Genomic DNA, 19,096 nt, shown 5'->3' on the forward strand with positions numbered 1-19,096 from the left:
CGATCTTCAATTAATGTGACTAATACCTATCATGAATGAAGCTACTTTCACTCATGACAGTATTTAGTGTGACTGGATTTTCAGACACAAAAAGCAGGACACATTTCTAAAAATAGTTCTGTAAAGCACAGCCTTGGATTTTTGTTATTTGCCATACATATACAGGGTGATTCACGAGGATTTACCAGCATTTACGGAGCTTATTTCCTAAGACATTCTGAGCAAACGTATTCTAATCTCAACATTTTCATAGTGACATTAATTTAAAGTTGTTAATGAAATACCTCTTTTCTTTAGTTTTAAACGTAAAAAAAATTACAAATAGAGAATGAACTATTCAGAGGTATAATTTCTTTAATTGGCTAGTGTTCTGAAGCTAAAAATGTGTTGTTAATTGCTTTGTACAGATTTTGTTTTTCAATTTTTTACCAAAAATTACATCGTTCTTATGCACTTATCACAATAATTGTTACAAATCATATGACTTTAGGAACTTAATTCTTTACAGTTTAATTATGCATCCTAATGTACAGTCTTAAAAATGAGTGGCGTGATTTGTAACAATTGTTGTGGCAAGTGCGTAAAAAATGTAATTTTGTAGTTAAAAATCGAAAAAAAATTCTGTACTAAGCAACTGTGGAATTCACAACACATTTTTAACTTCAGAATACTAGCTAATTAAAGAAATGATACTCCTGAATAGTTAATTCTTTATCTCTAATATTCTTTTACCCTTAAAACTCAAGAATAATGGCATTTTATAAACAACTTCAAGTTAGCGCAACTCTGGTGGTAACTCCTCGTGAATCACCCTGTATATATTGACTTCATACCAAAGTTGTAACCAGTTTTAATACAATACGAATTTACTAATTATGTAGACTAGTAGCTGTCATGTACAACTGCAACAAAGGAAATAATGTACGGTATGAATATTAAAAAAATAATTAATTTACTTATGAGGAGATCTAAATTGATATTATGGTAACTATTAACTATTTTCTAACGTGATTTAGAAAAATATACACATACATTGTAGCTGCTATAGCATGATTATTCTTCAGCACTTACTGAGCAACTACATAGCCTATTTCTGATTTGAATGTAGGTTATTGCTTCCAACAACTGTAGCTATCCAACAAGGAAGTCATAGAATTCAACATAGCTATAATTCAGATTACACTTTGCGACCAACGTTGGTTTTAAAGTTTCTGTCCATGTATTATTCACTACTGCGAAGTATTTCCTGTTGTTTTTCTCCATACTTATTTTCCCTGAAAGAATAGAAAATCTAGAACTTTTGCTTCAAATTTTATCTCGCAGGACTTTAAGCAGGATAAACTTAAAAAGCAGAATGTTTATAGGGATTTCAAGCTTTCACGCGGGTCACAGGATAAGAGATTAAAAAAAAGCAACCTGCGAAAACAGGACATCTGGTCACCCTACAATATTAGCACTTGATTGGAAATTGATATGATGTGCCTGTGTGGAATCAAGTTTTTAGCTTCATTTTTCTGTGAATTTGTAATGTGGAATCGTCAGTAACCAGTTGATTGGATCTGTTATGATAGAAAATAACTTTATAGGCTACATCTGTATAGAATTTTTGTAAAGTAAACTCTATGATTACTTTGTTACGAGGTTTGGCATGTACTGTCATTGTATGTAGTTCCTTTACATTCTACCCATTTAGTGATACAATATCTAAAGGAAACTTTCCCTAGTAAATGGACTAGCTGTGATGGTGTTATTCATTTGCCACTGAGGTCTGCATATCTAACTTCGTTAGATTGTTGTTTGTAGGAGTAGATGTGAAGTGAAGTGAAGTGGTCTCTTCTTGCTTGGAAAGCCCTTAGTATTTCCGACATAAGAGTGTAATTCTGTTCTTCCTACAGATGGAATGCCTCGAAAAAGCATATTGCTTTTGAACGTAACGAGTGACACTTGTCATGAAAAGTGTAACTGGTCATACCAGTAGAGAGACAGCACTAGTAGTGTCCGGGATTATGCAACTAGTGCCGCCTTCCCACTCCTAATTGCCACCTTCTTCGATCCGAAGCATCAAAGTCCTATAGCACTGATGACCTCTCTGGTGTTGCAGTACCATGTTTTTTTGGCCTACCCCTCACTCCTCTTCCATTTGGTGACCATTCAAATATCCATTTAGGCCAGCATTGTCGATCCATCCTCCTTAGATGTCCAAACCATCATAGTGTTTTTCTTTTTCAATCCTTTCTAGAACTGTCTCTTCTGCCTGCATCCGTCTTCTTATTTCTTCATTCCTGATTCTTAGCATCCTAGATATTCCTGCACTCCTTCGTAAATAATCCATTTCCACTGCTAAAAGTTTCCTTCTAGCCTATATTCAACATTCGGAGTCCATACTTCACAGTTATAACAAAGGACTATCTCAACCAATGCTTTTCCTATATGAATCTTAGTCTTTCTGGATATATTTTTGTCTCACCATATTGAATTCAAGGCTCCCAAAATTTTTCTTGCTTGTTCAATTCTAATTTTAATATCTGCAGACCCAATTCCTTCCTTTGTAACTGCAGTGCCTAAACATTTAATTTATCTGCCTGCTTAATTGGTTCTCTGTTAGCAATAGCAATTTCATGTTTACTAGTCGAATTAGTGACCAGATATTCTGTTTTTATAATAGAAGAGATGAAAGTAGATAATATTGTATAAACATTATGCAGGTAAGCTTGTAAGTAATGTAACTGAAGCATTCTTTTGTTTTTATTTTAGCTCAATCCACTAGTCCTGAAGTCGATGTTGCTGTGTTACAAAGGTTAAGGAATTTAATTGATCAGCAGCGAGATCAAATGCGTGCACGAGACAGAGAATTGTCTGCAAAGTCTGCAGAAGCAGACAATGTAAGTAAAATGATCGAACATCATACATGAAATCATATCCTTGACGTTGTTGGTTGATTTGAGTGCAGTAATATGTTGACTTTTGTTAATGATGTAATCGTCAATATTGACTGTGTTTATGGGCATGCATGCGTAGGTGCTTGTATGTGAGGAGAAAGGTCAATGACAACAGAAGTAACGTAATTTTTAAACTCTCAAAGACTGCTCCATAAATAATATATTTTGTAATGATTTGAGAAATGAGTCGAATGTTACTTAAATGATAGGTTGCAGAAAATTATAAACAGAGATGGATTAGCTGTTGATACAAAATGAAAAAATATTAGATTTCCAAATCTGGCATGTAAATACAAGTCCGATGACTGAAGAAATGGAGCCCATCCTACAAAATGATGGACCAAATGAAGCTAGAGCAGATAAGATCAAATTTATAATCATTTTGATGGTGATAATGAATCACATTACCTTGATTTGTTTTTTAAAAATTAGCATTTTATGCAGTAATTCAAAAGGTTTTATACTTACTGTGTATATAGGATTGTACATAATAAAAATAGCGTCTGTAAATAAGTCTGCCATCTACTTAGACCAATGAAGAGTGATGTAAGTGGTTTAAGTTGGCGATAAATTATAGGATGAATGTATTTTTTACCACTGCCATTGGTTGGTGGCACACTCGTTTTTTGACCAGCATGACGAAAGTCATTGTAAAAGACAACACAAGACAAATGCTTAGTCCTTATTGAAAAGGGATATATCGCCAAATCCCTACTGACAATCAAACTAAATTTCTTCCTGAAGTCCCATGTTTATAATCTCATCATATTTCTTTGTTTATTAATTCGTCACTCCTGTGAAATCTGTAAAATGTTAAATTTTTATTTTCATATATTAGAGTAGAAATTGTTGTGCATGATGTAATAATTATACAGTCATGCATATTATTTGGAGTTCAATTAAAACTGATAACCTTTTTTATAATTTCATGTTTAATTCTAGCTTTTTTATTAAATGATACTTTACCTATTCATAGGACATACATAAAGTAAATTTCTTCAATAATTCAGTTAATATTATGTTGTTTTTAATACATCTCTTTTATGTTGCTATATCATTTGTCTTGATTTGTGCTGAAAGTGATTGATTATTAATGCATTATCTTTCATAATTGCTAGATTTTCGTTGGTATTTATAGTAAATTGAAATGTTATATTTGTATATTAGAATTTGATTTTTTTTCCCCCCAAAACTCTGAGGAGCATTAAGAGTACTGCTGTATCTGTTAATTTCTGTGTGTGCATGCGTGCATGATTGTGTGTATTATATATACATATATATATACATATATATATATATATATATATATATATATATATATATATATATATCAGTGTCTTATTTGCAGACTTGCCTACTTTCACAAGTAATACATGTAAACATAGTAGTAATTATACTATGTCTGCTCAGACTGGATGAGGTAAAGTCACCTACACTTGCAAAACGAGAAAATGTCATATAAAAAAAGTAGAGAGGTAGGAGGGAGATGTTGCAAGTAAACCTTGATCTTGGCTGGCAGGGTCATTATTCAGTGTAAACAGTTTTATATCTTCTTAATGACGACAGCATTTGAAACATATGTAATGTAATTCACATGAACCACTTTAAAATATCTTTTGTCATAGCTACTTGAATTTAAACATTTTCTCATCTATTAATTCAGGTTCTTGGGAAAATCATTTCAAATCTTTCTAGCAGTAGAAAGAGTGCTGCAATTTCTACTAGATTTTTATTTTTATTTCTTTAAGTACTGTTTGAAATCATGTATAATGTCAATAAATTCATTAAAAATGCTTCTGCATATTACTCTATTTTATCTAAAAATTATGTGTGTTATGGAAAAATCACGAGAGACTGTTCAAACAAGCATACCATTTGTTGATAAATGAAAATGTTTCTTTACAATATGAACATTCCTTGATGGAAGTTTCCCTATTCAGAAAATATGTTTAGATTTAATCTACTCTGTAACAAAACGAACAATTTCTTACTAAGTTTAGAGTAGCTATGTATCTGAGCACATGCGTGTGTGACCATCAGATGTTTGTGTGAGAGTACGTATGTGTGTGCCTGTTATTGTGAGGACAGTGATACCTGGATTGTATGTAACTGAAGGATAATGACATAAAATTACGCACAACCCTGAAATATGTATAAATAAGTTTTGAATATACCAGTAATATAATTTTCGAATCACTAGGAATCAGTTTAATAGAACATTGAGAGCTTGGAGTACTTAAAGATTCTTTTAACTTGTCCACATATCTTTTAATCAGTAGAACGTCACTAGAATTTTGATCTTTAATACAAATATACTTTCTGAAGTCGAAATTGCGATAGAAAATCTGAAAAAGTACAAGTCTCCAGGTATTGATCAAATTCCAGCAGAATTAATACAAGAGAGTGGAAGGGCATTATCTAGCGAAATTTATAAACTTGTACTTGCAATTTGGGAAAAGGAAATTGTACCACAACAATGAAAGGAGTCCATAATCATACCTATTTTTAAGAAGGGTGACAAGACTAACTGTAGTAACTTTCGAGGAATATCACGTTTGTTGGCATCGTACAAAATTTTGTCGAATATCCTTTTGAGAAGATTAACTCCATATGTAGATGAAATTATTGGGGATCATCAGTGTGGTTTTAGGCGTAATAGATCGACTATTGATCAGATTTTTTGTATTCGACAGATATTGGAGAAAAAATGGGAGTATAAGGGTACAGTACATCAGTTATTCATAGATTTCAAAAAGGCGTATGACTCGGCTAAGAGAGAAGTTTTATATAATATTCTTATTGAATTTGGTATTCCCAAGAAACTAGTTCGATTAATTAAAATGTGTCTTAGTGAAACTTACAGCAGAGTCCGTATAGGCCAGTTTCTATCTCATGCTTTTCCAATTCACTGCAGGCTAAAGCAGGGAGTTGCACTATCACCTTTACTTTTTAACTTCGCTGTAGAATATGCCATTAGGAAAGTTCAGGATAACACAGAGGGTTTGGAATTGAACGGGTTACATCAGCTTCATGTCTATGCGGATGACGTGAATTTGTTAGGAGAAAATCCACAAATGATTAGGGGAAACGCGGAAATTCTAGTTGAAGCAAGTAAAGCGATTGGGTTGGAAGTAAATCCCGAAAAGACTAAGTATATGATTGTGTCTCGTGACCAGAATATAGTACGAAATGGAACTATAAAAATTGGAGATTTATCCTTCGAAGAGGTGGAAAAATTCAAATATCTTGGAGCAACAGTAACAAACATAAATGACACTCGGGAGGAAATTAAATGCAGAATAAATATGGGAAATGCGTGTTATTATTCGGTTGAGAAGCTTTTGTCATTTAGTCTTCTGTCAAAAAATCTGAAAGTTAGAATTTATAAAACAGTTATATTACCGGTTGTTCTGTATGGGTGTGAAACTTGGACTCTCACTTTGAGAGAGGAACATAGATTAAGGGTGTTTGAGAATAAGGTTCTTAGGAAAATATTTGAGGCTAAGAAGGATGAAGTTACAGGAGAATGGAGAAAGTTACACAACACAGAGCTGCACGCATTGTATACTTCACCTGACATAATTAGGAACATTAAATCCAGACGTTTGAGATGGGCAGGACATGTAGCACGTATGGGCGAATCCAGAAATGCACATAGAATGTTAGTTGGGAGGCCGGAGGGCAAAAGACCTTTGGGGAGGCCGAGACGTAGATGGGAAGATAATATTAAAATGGATTTGAGGGAGGTGGGATATGATGGTAGAGACTGGATTAATCTTGCTCAGGATAGGGACCAATGGCAGGCTTATGTGAGGGCGGCAATGAACCTCCGGGTTCCTTAAAAGCCAGTAAGTAAGTAAGTAAGTAAGTAAGTAAGTAATACAAATACACTATATATATTTAATACGAAATTTTTCTTCAATCATGAATTCAGGCGTTAACATATATTCATTATTAATTTTTATATTAGACATGTTTATTAAGAATCACTTGCAATTTAAGTTTCTGTTTTGTTGAAATTTGCCTCAACTTCGTTTATAAATTGTTGCCTTCTAACAAGTAGTCTTTTTTTTTTGCTGTTATACATGATTGCTGACAGATACTCAGTGATCTGCAATTGTTTTAAAATGTTTGGAACATGTGCCATGAGAAAGAAAATAAGCTAGCATGTAAAGACAGTCCATGTCAGCTCTGTATTTGCTTGGACTGTTTGAGTTTGCTGTTTTTTTCTGCACCAGTAACCCTCAGATCACCAATGTAAAGAGTAAGGGATTTTCACTGTCACACAGTCGGTAGAGTGCTGGCCTTTTGTGCCCGAGATTGCGGGTTCGATCCTGGCCCAGGTCGATGGCATTGAAGTGTGCTTAAATGCGATAGGCTCATGTGAGTATATTTACTGGCATGTAAAAGAACTCCTGCGGGACAAAATTCTGGCACACCGGCGATGCTGATATAACCTCGGTAGTTGCGAACATTGTTAAATAAAACAATTTAAATTTAAAATTTCACTGTCACACATCTTATATGTTTCTCATATCCTACAGCTGACCTTTAGGATTATAAGAAATGATTAAAATGCATTCAAAGTTATACAGCAAATTATGTGAAGCTAAAATGAAATTCTGTTACGTATCAAAGCGAACAAAATATAATTCAAACTCGATATTAAATGTCACTACTTACAAAAGCGAATTATGTCAAATCAATTATGCATAATTCAGATTTAATTTATATTTAATTAAATGTAATTTTACAACGACCTGTGCATAATTACGTACAAACTGTATATGCTTGTGTGCATGCTTGCATTCGTGTGCGTGTTTTTTTTCTTGCATGCATACTTGTTATACCCCATCAGAAATTTACAACAGTGCTTTCTAAAAACCCTATATGCTTGTGTGTATAGTGAGGATCACGTAAGTTCAGTTCCCAAACAGCAAATATTTCCGTCTTGTCAGTGTTGCCAACTGTTGCCAGATATCACCACATGTAGTAAAATCACGATCCTATGTACTGAATGACTTCTTTACTCACCGTACTTTACCTTTATGTTGGAAGGTTATTCTGAATAGTTTCAATAATTTGTAATATATTTTCGTAGGTGAACTATATGAGAAATGGAGGAAATGAATCACATGAGAAGTGTATTGCTATGTTCTATTCTTTTATTCCTTTACATTATTAGTATTAGCATTAATAGGTTACTAGACGTAAATATACAACAAAGTATAGTATATAATATTCAAGAATCAAATCTGTTCCAAGACCAATTAAATTATTGTCACTTCACTTCAAAGATTCCAGCGTACATATACTGTACTTCCTAAAGGTAGATAAATTAATAACCAATTGACTTTTGGTTGGAATTCGAATGAACTTCTGATTTTCTTTTGAAATTAGTAAGGAAATGGATAATACAAATAGGCTAAAACTGAAATAATAATAAATTAACTTACAAAAATAATTTTGATCCTTAAAAGCCATAAGTAATTTCACTTCTAGATACCTTTTTAAAGATTTCATTTGTTTGTAAATTGCTTAGTAATGTTACACTTACACTTATTATTTCTGCAACTCGACGTCTGTCATTGAAAAAATGTATGATACATAACTGTGAAGCCTCTTTTTGGCTCTTGTGTCCTAAATTTAAATAAGAAAAAACAAATGATTCAAGAAATGTGAGCTGGTGAAAATTAAGTACTCAATTAATAAAATAATTACTACCAAAAGAGTATTTTATTAATTCTATACAAAAGATGGATTACACAGAACAGATGGCCAGAAATCATAGATTTATACACAACATACAGCATGAAACGATCATCCAAAAATGCTTTTTGTACACAATAACTTCTTTCAAACGAAGTGAAATAGCCAATAAGTTCAATAAATATTACGCTAATAAGTAATAACTATAATTAATAATTATCTACAAGCTGTAAAAGGGAATAAAATAGTATATTGTTGAAATTAGGGGGTTATGGTGTATTACGTGTATTTATAATTTTAATTACTTTATCTACATTTAATTATATTTTAATTTCTATTAGATTAGTTGGTGGTGTGGTTGTTAGTTTTATCTGTGTACGTCAGACTATAAAGGAAAAACTGAAAGAAATATTAAATTTACAATCTACTTTATATAACAATATTTAATCAAGAACTGAATATTACTATTAATTTAATAACATATGATCCAAAACATCTCCAAGTCCAGACAATACACATGCTGATTTTCTTAAACATGTTGGCAAACAAGCAAACTCACTACTTTTATCTTGTAATCTCATGTAAAATACAATATCTCTCTGGAGAAAATCTATCATAACATCAATTTTGAAAAGCAATTATTCAACTAATATCTTTTCGAGTTATCGACAGATACCATTTACCAGTATGATAGCCAAAATTATGGAAGAGATGATTTCATAGATTGAATTGGTTCCTGGAATCTAGTAACTAACTTCCATCTTATTGAGTTGACTTTAGAAAATTACATTCAACAAATGGAGAGATTTTAAATTTTAGTCAAGATATTGAAGATATTTTAAACAGAAAACAAAACACCTTAGCAATTTTAATTTATTTACAAGGATCATATGACTCTGTAGATATAAATCACTTAAGAAATTGCAAACTTACGGGGTCCATGATAAAGTGTTACACTGGGTCAGTGACTTGATTATTTGATTCATTGTCACAAATATATAAATAGAGACAGATTCATCTGGGCTTCCCACATTGTTGTTTTCAGGAATACATTTTCCAATATTAATGTCGATGGTCTAACTAAAGAGATAGATCTTATGATAATCTCATCATTTGCAGATAATATGGTTGTCTAGAACAAAAAATCACAGTCCACAAATATTAATAAACTGAGCCAAAATCCCAACAGACTTTTTGACTCTACTTGGAGAACTCAAACTAGCTCAATTAAGGGAAACTTTACTAATAAAACACAATCCCAAGTTATTTGAAAATGAATAGTATATAAGTTAACTTTAACAGATGATGTTAAGAAATGTGATACTTCTCCAGACATTTTAAAAATCATTAGAAACGATAAATGATCTGGTCAGTGAGTGACTACATACAGTATTTTTTATAGATGGATCCTGTTTACCAAGCTATAGATGTAGTGGTGTTGTAGTACAATACCAGTATATTCCCTTTTACAGGGAATTATATTCAAACACTTGTTTGCCCCATTTTAACCGTGACAATGCGTTTTAGTTCTTTTAAACGTTCTGGTTATTGTATTGTGTTTGTGTTTAGTGAAAGATTTTAGATAAGGGCGCAAATAACCATAGTAGCTGACGCGCCCTTTTTAAACGCCACTAACTAACTAACTTCAAACACTGACTAATTTTGATAGTGAAAATTGAGATACACTTTTAAGCTTACAAAATCTCCAGTATCAACTTCATAAATCTGAGAAGGCTGTCATACTATCAGATTCAAAATCAGATATTCTTGCTACAGTATTGGACGTAACAGCAAGAAATCTCAATAATTTATAGTGGTTTAAAATTTTAAGCAAAATGGTCGAATTACATCGACGACTGGTACTTCAGTGGATCCCTGAACTTCATGGAGTGGGAGATAATAAGGTAGCTGAAAGGTAGCAAAATTACTGTAAGGTTATCTATACCTGCATCTTACCACACTGTTAAAAGAATAACAAGATCAGAACATGACAATGTGGTAACAAAAATGGGAAAGATTCTAAAGCAAATGAAAAAATTGCAATAGGCCATCCGGCATTCGCTCTACGATGGAGGAAAATCCTCAGAAGAAACTAACTAATCAGACCAAATGGGGGATCCAACCTACCCTCGAGTGCAGCTCTGAATTTGCAGGCCAACGAGTCTACCGACTAAGCTACATTGGTGGCTCTACTAAAAATATGAAGTACATGGCACTCAGATTATTAAATTGACAAACCTAAACAATTATTCATCAGTTAAGCTATAAAATATAATACATAGCAAGCAAGTTAATTCAATTTAAAAGTATAAACAATTCAATCAGCTGAAATATACAGAAATTGATAATACATATCATGCAAATTACTTCAAATTACAAGCATAAACAATTCATCACTTGTGGTATACAGCCTACTATTTAATTAACAGCACATACAAATCATCAGTTAAGCTATAGGCCTACAGTCTACTATTCAATTTACAGCATATATAATTCATCAATTAAGCAAAACAAAAATATAGTACAATACATAGTAAAAATAATACACCTAATTTAATAACTGAACTTCTATGAAAATCTACAGTGGCAGTAGTCATATTATCACAGGCCATGATTGTCTCAAATATTTACAAAGAACTGATATTTCAGAATCTCCCATGTGCCATTTCTGAAATCTCAATGAAGATATGGATCATTGTCTTGACTGTCCAACTTTACACAACTTTCCATCATCCGGTTAAATATTGGAGTGCAAGATAACAAATGACATTAACTGCTGAACACTGGACATCAATCAACCAACAACTTCATTACATTAAGGGGGAAAAAAGCTGAAAGAATTGTATATAGACACAACACATAAGACAAGGCCGCTTCAGGACAGTAATTGGCAAGGCTCTGTTGTCGTAGGATTGTTATGTAGATTCAATTTCACCTGAAAGAAAAAAGTAGCATCTATAAGTATGCCTAATCATGAGAAATAAGAGAAACAGTAGTAGTGGTGGTGGTGGTGGTGGTGGTGGTGGTGGTGGTGGTGGTGGTGGTGGTGGTGGCGGTGGCGGTGGCGGTGGCGGTGGCGGTGGCGGTGGCGGTGGCGGTGGCGGTGGCGGTGGCGGTGGCGGTGGCGGTGGCGGTGGCGGTGGCGGTGGCGGTGGCGGTGGCGGTGGCGGCGGCGGCGGCGGCGGCGGCGGCGGCGGCGGCGGCGGCGTCACACCATGAACTCTTATCATTTAGTACAACAAATCTATTATATTCAGTTGCAATCATCAGTAGCTGTTCTTTCCTCCATTTTGTTGTTGGCTGATTTTCCACAAGTCTGCTATGATATGCAGCACTATCCATGACAATAACGCATTGCCCTAATGTTCTCAGGTTAACAACTGTGTTTGCACCCACTTCTCAACTACAGGGCCATTCATAGCACTATGGTAGTCCTGACTTTTCTTTCAATTGCATGAAAACATTAAATCAGCACCTGCAATAAAAATTATACCTGGGCATATAATTACGTCACATGAATTCACAGCATTTAAATAAAGAAAATAAAACAAATGTATTCTTTTATTGCAATTACAGCACATAACAGAACATAATATGACATGAGATCCTCTTTGGTGAAAGGCTTTCCCACGTTTTTATTTAGTCACCAATTTTTATATTTTCGTACCCTGATTTAAAAAATTACTCTTGCTAAATTTATGTAAAATATAAATCAATATAACTTACCGAGTATAAATCCACCTTTCGTTCCGGCATCTAATCTTCCACCCTCATTTGTTGGTCTATGAATAACACCATTCATGTCACTGGAAACGTCACCTGGTTTATTCCATGACTAACCATTTAAAAAAACAGAGAGAGAAAAGCAATTCACATTGAAACTCTAAGAGACACTAAAATTTTAAACACAGGAAAACCGTATATTCTAATGCACTGTAGTAGTCCCTCCCTCAAACTTGTTACTAATTACCAATATAACATGCGAGAGGTCCAGGATGAAGAGAAATGGTTAGTTTCCCAGTATAGTGCGTCCTCGTCCTCTCGAGTGTTATATCTTAACAAGTACTTTGGATGGGGTAGCTTTTCTGAAGAAACACCATATTTAATATTACTTAGACCACTCCTGAATAAATTATTCAGCCAGAGTCAACGTTCCTATGCTTTATAGAGTATGTTATATAGTTATTATATAAAACTGAATTATTTTTAAGCACCATAACAGGCCAACATTCATGTAATATTTGCTGGAATATCAAGTTAATAATTACAATATGACTTGTATTTTCTTCGGCCGATGTGGCATGTAAATTGTGATCTGAACGGTTAATTTAATACCAAAAGAGAAAACTGGAAATTTACTTTCGTGCTGTTTGATTATTTGTTCGTCTAATTTGTAAATGTATTTAAGCTGTCACCTACTGCAGTATTACAGTATCTTAAATGTATTTAGTTTGGCAATATGAAAATCACTGACTTGATTAAACATCTAGGCCTAACCTAAAAATTTGTTTTGTTTGACCACAATCATGAAATTATTAGTACAAACTCCTAAAACTAAATACCACTTTGAAATGTATGCTTAAGAATACTTACTCCTAATAATTTTGCTATTCTGGTTGTAATTGCTGTCTCCGTTAGCATAATTCCTTCTTCATCATCTTCTTTCTTCAACTCATTATACATGTGAACTACAGATTTCTGAAGTGTACTCTGAATGCCACACATTTTCTTCCTTGGAGGAGTCACTGCCACACTATTTCATTTTTTTTTACACTGTAATAAAAATCTAAACACGAAAGAAATTAATTAAAATGTGAAATAATGTTTCTATCGATTACCCACGTGCATTATCACGCCCAAGTATATTATATTTATTCGTACTAATCTGACTATTCTTGAATTTATAACCGCAACGCAACACATAAAATAACTATTATGTATTAATATTAATACTAATATTAATTAATTATTAATAAGGTCGAATTTCACTATCTTCCAGTAACCGACTCAGAAACCTAGTGCTATTACATTTTCAATACGCCAGTACTGACGCCGCTTAAATAGAGTACGACAGCAACACCAACATAACAGTTACAAAAACACTACCAGTTGTAGTATTTGTCAGTACCGAAATTCGAAACGAAGTTGGCAAAAGAAAATTCAACCTTCAAACTAGAAAATCACCATAATCCACTAGCATATGTAGTAATGGGGGAAAAATGGTTAGGTTTCACCCTTAGGGTATCAAGTTACCTGGTCTTCCCTATACTCTTGGGCATATATGACATGATCGACATGGAAGAATATACCACCCATGTGCCACTTTATTTTATGCAAGAAAAAAAAATTGAACAAGAAACTACTCTGTAGTTAGAAGCAGTTTTGAGCAATTCAACATTTTATGGCCTTTATTTCATATACATTTTTCTGTAAAAATGATACTTCATTCATACTTGAAAAGACTTGTAAACAATGAATATGAATATAACCCACCCAACAGTTCAGAGCAAATTGTTCTACACAATCAGAAAAGCAAACAAAATGGTAAAATTAACTTTTTCGGTACCAGGAATGCTGAAAATGCATATCCATTTCGAACAGTGCTTTCTAAAAACTCTGTATGTTTGTGTGTATTCTGCAGGTACAAATTTTGGACTTAAAATGTCTATACGAAGTACTTTATAGTATTAACATAAACGTAACATAAATAAAAAGAAAAGCTTTAGCTTTCTGTATAAAATTATTTTCAAAACTATGCCTCCAATGACAAACTGGGGGTTGCAAGAATTTTGGGGTTACAGACGAATTACTTTGTAAAATTAACGCTATTCTGTTAGGAAAAAAACTAAAAGGACCTTATTTGTTTGTACTACAAGAACTTTAAATTGCCCGAAGATATTATTTCTAAAACGATTAGCATCTTTATTTATACCATCACTTTGTTGAAAAGGCTCTTAATATTTTACCTTTATGTGCAATATTCATAACAGTGTAATATATTATATATGCAGGGCTTTCATTTTAAAACTTCCCAGTCTAAATAACTATTTATTTCAATTTAATGTAATTAAAAAAACGAGTCGATTTAGATATTGGGCAGATATTTAAAATCAGTGTTAATTTCATTTTAGGTTTCATCCCCTCACCTAGCCTAACCCCATTCCCCCTCCTTTGAAATTTAAAATTGTATCCCTATATTGTTATTTAGTTAACTGTCCGAAGACATGTCTCAACCTTACAAGTGATACCAACGAGGCACCACTCATGAGGCAACTAAGCTAGGACATAATGGGGTAGGATGGCCAGTGTCTTTCCCCCTTCATCATTATTCCCTATATTATGGTACTTAAATTTGAAAGAGTATTCAATTGTTTATACATCTTATTCATTTATTCTCATCAGCTTTCATTTATAAAAATGTCTTCTAATTTATTGTACAGTGTAGGAAAGGAAAGTTTATTTTCTTGTATGAGGTGGTTTTGTTCGAGTGCACAATATATTAATTTATGTACAGTATGTCTTTTGAATAATAGCTCAGGAGAATAAACTGCATACAATGATGTCATTTGGTAACATGATAAAGAACTAAATTAACATCATTGTAATGATCTAATGAATGACATACGAAAATGTATAAAACGAAAGTATGTATTATCTCATATTTTCATGATACTAATTTTATTTTTTTTTCCATTAATAGTATTTTGCCATTTGATATTCATTTCAAAGTGATTGATAATTGAAGTGACATTTAATAAACATTTTCTTCCCAGCTTACGACACAGGTGGAGAGACTAACTATGATTGGGAAGGAGCTTCGAAGGAAACATCGCGGAAGTCAGGCTCAAGTACGGGGACTAATAGATGAGCGAGCTGACTTCTTGGCTCAGCTGCAAGATCAGCAGAGGGAGCTGGTGGGCCTGAGACAGAGACTTGGACTAGCACAAAAGGAGAATGAGGATCTCGCAAAATCGCACGTATGTACCATTTGATTATTTATTAATTCGACTTCTTCTTATGCCTAAATGTGAATAATATTTACAAAATTGTGTTACATTACTGTCTCTGTTATGAACTTTCATCATAATTTTTATTAATACCGGTAATTGTTCTGAAAAGTGTGCAACTTATTTCGAGATCTTAGTACCACATCCAGGAATTTTATTCACATATACAGTACTAGGTAATATATTTGATTGATGTTGATCTATCATCACATGATTGTAGCAGTATGACTTGTTTATATGTTACTTGTATGAATAATAAAGGATAGAATAATCGAATATGAGTAATGACATGAAATGAGAGTACACCAAGAAAACCTCCCTGGAGTAATAAAATTATCATATTTTCATTTCTGAATAAAATTGAGAGTTTAAATCTGGAGGTGCAATAAACTGGGTCACTAATTTACAAAACGCAGGTGTTAAAACCATTGTACAAAGAGCACACTATTTTGAATTATGATAGATTGACATAATATACTTTTAACTTAAATATATGACATAAAACATTTTTATAATCACTTTAAATTTACCTATTTTTTGTGTATCATACAAAACTTTATGAATGTCTATTATAAAATTAAATTTAATGAAAATTATACAGTTTTCTGCTCTCTTTCTGTAAAATATGTTCACTGCAAATAACAAATCAGATGAATTATTATTATGCAGGAAATTCCACGACTGAAGGAATCAACTACCTAACTATTGCTGTTGACTTGCCTAACAGGATGTTATTATGAGGTATAACTTCTTATTTGTTAGGAATTTGATAGCAAGAAAATGTTTTCTTCTGCCAGAAAGGAAAACTTTTGCTGGTTGGTAATTTAGTTAAGTTTCCTAGATGAGAAATTCGCGTATATGTAAGGCTCTACTTTAGTGTTATCTGCGAATGTCAGAAGTTTTTTCTTGAAATGGACATAATTTCCTAATGGAGAGAAATTGTTACCTGGCAACTTGATATTGTAAGAAATCATGATAAGCTGTAGACTACGAAGGTAGACTCAAAACACTTTAGTTAAAGCTGTGGTCATTAGTTATTTGAAATAAAATAAAATAACTGTATAAAATAGGGTTGTCAAGAGTCCCATATGGGACATTCAGAATCCTGTGTTTATGGACTAATCAAATATGGTCATTTTTTAAATCTCTAGTGCTATATATGACTACAATGACAACATTTCTTAAGTTCACTGGTACACTTGTATTTGGGGCTAAGAGGGATGAAGTTAAGGAGAATGGAGAAAGTTACACAATGCAGAACTGCACGCATTGTATTCTTCACCTGATGTAATTAGGAACATTAAATCCAGATGTTTGAGATGGGCAGGGGATGTAGCACATATGGGTGAATCTAGAAAAGCACATAGAGTGTTAGTTGGGAGACCGGAGGGAAAAGACCTTTGGGGAGGCCAAGACGTAGATGGGAGGATAGTATTAAAATGGATTTGAGGGAGGTGGGATGTAGTGATAGAGACTGGATTAATCTTGCACGGGATAGGGACCAATGACGGGCTTATGTGAGGTGGCAATGAACCCCCGGGTTACTTAAAAGCCGTAAGTAAGTACACTGAATTTAAAATATTCTGAATTTTCAAACTTTGAAATGATTATGGATGCATTGAAATAAATTTATAGATTTTTGTTCAGATTTAAAGCTATACAGTATACAGTTTTTATGAGGAATTTTTAAAATTTAAGTAGACCCTAAGATTTAAATAAAACAGGAAGTACTCACCATAGTGAAAATATAAATACAAAAGTTAATTTAATTGAAGTTCCAAACATGGTAATGTACTTCCCGAGCTCAGGTATGTTTGTAGATTGGATATTTTTGATAATGTTAAAGAAGTGGAGGGATGAAAGGAATAAATGTGCTTCAGAGCTCACAAAAACTGAGGTTCAAGTTATCTTGAATTTTAAACATAGTTGCCATTTATTTGCTTAAAAGACAGATTCAACATTGTTAGCTAATGTTAAATATGAAGCAAGACATTAATATTCTTAACAGGTTTTATATTACTGGTTCATTATACAGTGATGTTCAAAATTAATATAGTTTTAGAAAATGTATACTTCCCAAGCAGTAATTTTATAGAATAATGTAATAGCATACAATCTTTTTAATTGTAACTTTTAAATCTAAATTCCAAGTAATGAATGGCTACAGTACTAAATCTGATAATAAAAATATGCTGCTGGTTAATAATTCAGTGTGAATGCTTCAGATGTTAAGGAATGTGGTAAAGATGTGGCCAGCGATGCTCTAAAATTTTTTTGCATATTTCTTAAGATTAATATCACGCATTATTCTATTCCAAATTAGCATCCTAAAAATCTGTAATATTTTTTGTGTAGGTAGACTGGTTGTATTTGCACTCTTTAATATGTGACAGTAATTGTATTTACAAAATTCGAAAGTTTACAAGGAACCTTCTGGGAGCATATAATCCTGCCATACTACTAATTTATAACTTTGTTGGGCAAGCTCGTGGTCCAGGTAATACAGGAGTTTTCTTTGGAAGCTCCAGTTCCCCAGTGGCATCCCAGCAAATCTTCATCATCTCATCCCATAGTGGGTGTAGTGTAGACCAGCCTCCAATAGCTTACCCTGAGCAACGATTCTGTTGGTAAATTGGTCTACACTACGGCTTCATATTGATGAATGACGAACAGTCAAGTATTCGCAATTAGTAAAGAAAAATTATACCATTAATATTAGGGTCTTTTAGTTCTTACATGTCCTCAAAACTTTCATATCTTTCTTTATTGCAATTAGATAAAAAATTACTGAATAGTAAAAAATATGTAAGAATAGAGATTCGAACCTAAGATCTCTTGCATACTAGTTTGGGTGTTACCAATTTGGCTAGGTCTGCTTATTGGCATGCAATCTGCAAGTCAGATCTCTAATAACAGCACAATTTTGAAATTTTTTTATCTGACTATCTCTGCCTATAATGTATGCGTATTGGTGTCTACTCTTGATATTATGCATCATTAAACTGTCGCATTTTCCTCTTGTAAGGTAATTAGATTTTGTAATATTTATTATTATTATTTTTTTCTTTCTTTCAGCTTTTGACATTTTCACAATATTCTAGTATGTTTCACAAAATATTTTTAAATTAAAATGCATTGATTGAAAGGTAGATTGTTTTGTATTGAAAAATGTGTGAATTCAGTAATGTAATGCATATGTTGATGGTGTATGCAAAATAGAAATTCTTCAAATACCTGACAAACTAAATTTGTATTTGAGTATGTGTCTTACTTTCCTGTAGTCAATGTGTAAAATTTGTAGGGTCTATACTATATTATTCTAACATTATTAATTTATCTTGGTACAGTATTTGTAACTTGTATTAAAAGTTATTCAACAACATAATTATACAGAACTTTGAAATTTCATAATTAATATTCCTCGAAGTGTGTAGGAATGTG

At 32.9% G+C, this 19,096-nt stretch overlaps 1 protein-coding gene across 6 annotated transcripts in view; it reads left to right on the top strand.

The window, feature by feature from the left end:
• Positions 1–19,096, top strand: part of Rilpl (Rab interacting lysosomal protein like) — a 107,010-nt gene that overhangs the window by 9,491 nt on the left and 78,423 nt on the right. For all 6 annotated transcript variants that reach the window (XM_069824061.1, XM_069824048.1, XM_069824055.1 and 3 more), the window contains exons 3-4: positions 2,755–2,882; positions 15,422–15,625. In XM_069824061.1, the coding sequence (XP_069680162.1) occupies positions 2,755–2,882; positions 15,422–15,625 (332 nt within the window). The remainder of the gene's footprint in view (positions 1–2,754; positions 2,883–15,421; positions 15,626–19,096) is intronic.

The sequence above is a fragment of the Periplaneta americana genome, chromosome 1 (assembly GCF_040183065.1).
Source record: "Periplaneta americana isolate PAMFEO1 chromosome 1, P.americana_PAMFEO1_priV1, whole genome shotgun sequence".
In the NCBI taxonomy this organism is placed as follows: Eukaryota; Metazoa; Arthropoda; class Insecta; order Blattodea; family Blattidae; genus Periplaneta; species Periplaneta americana.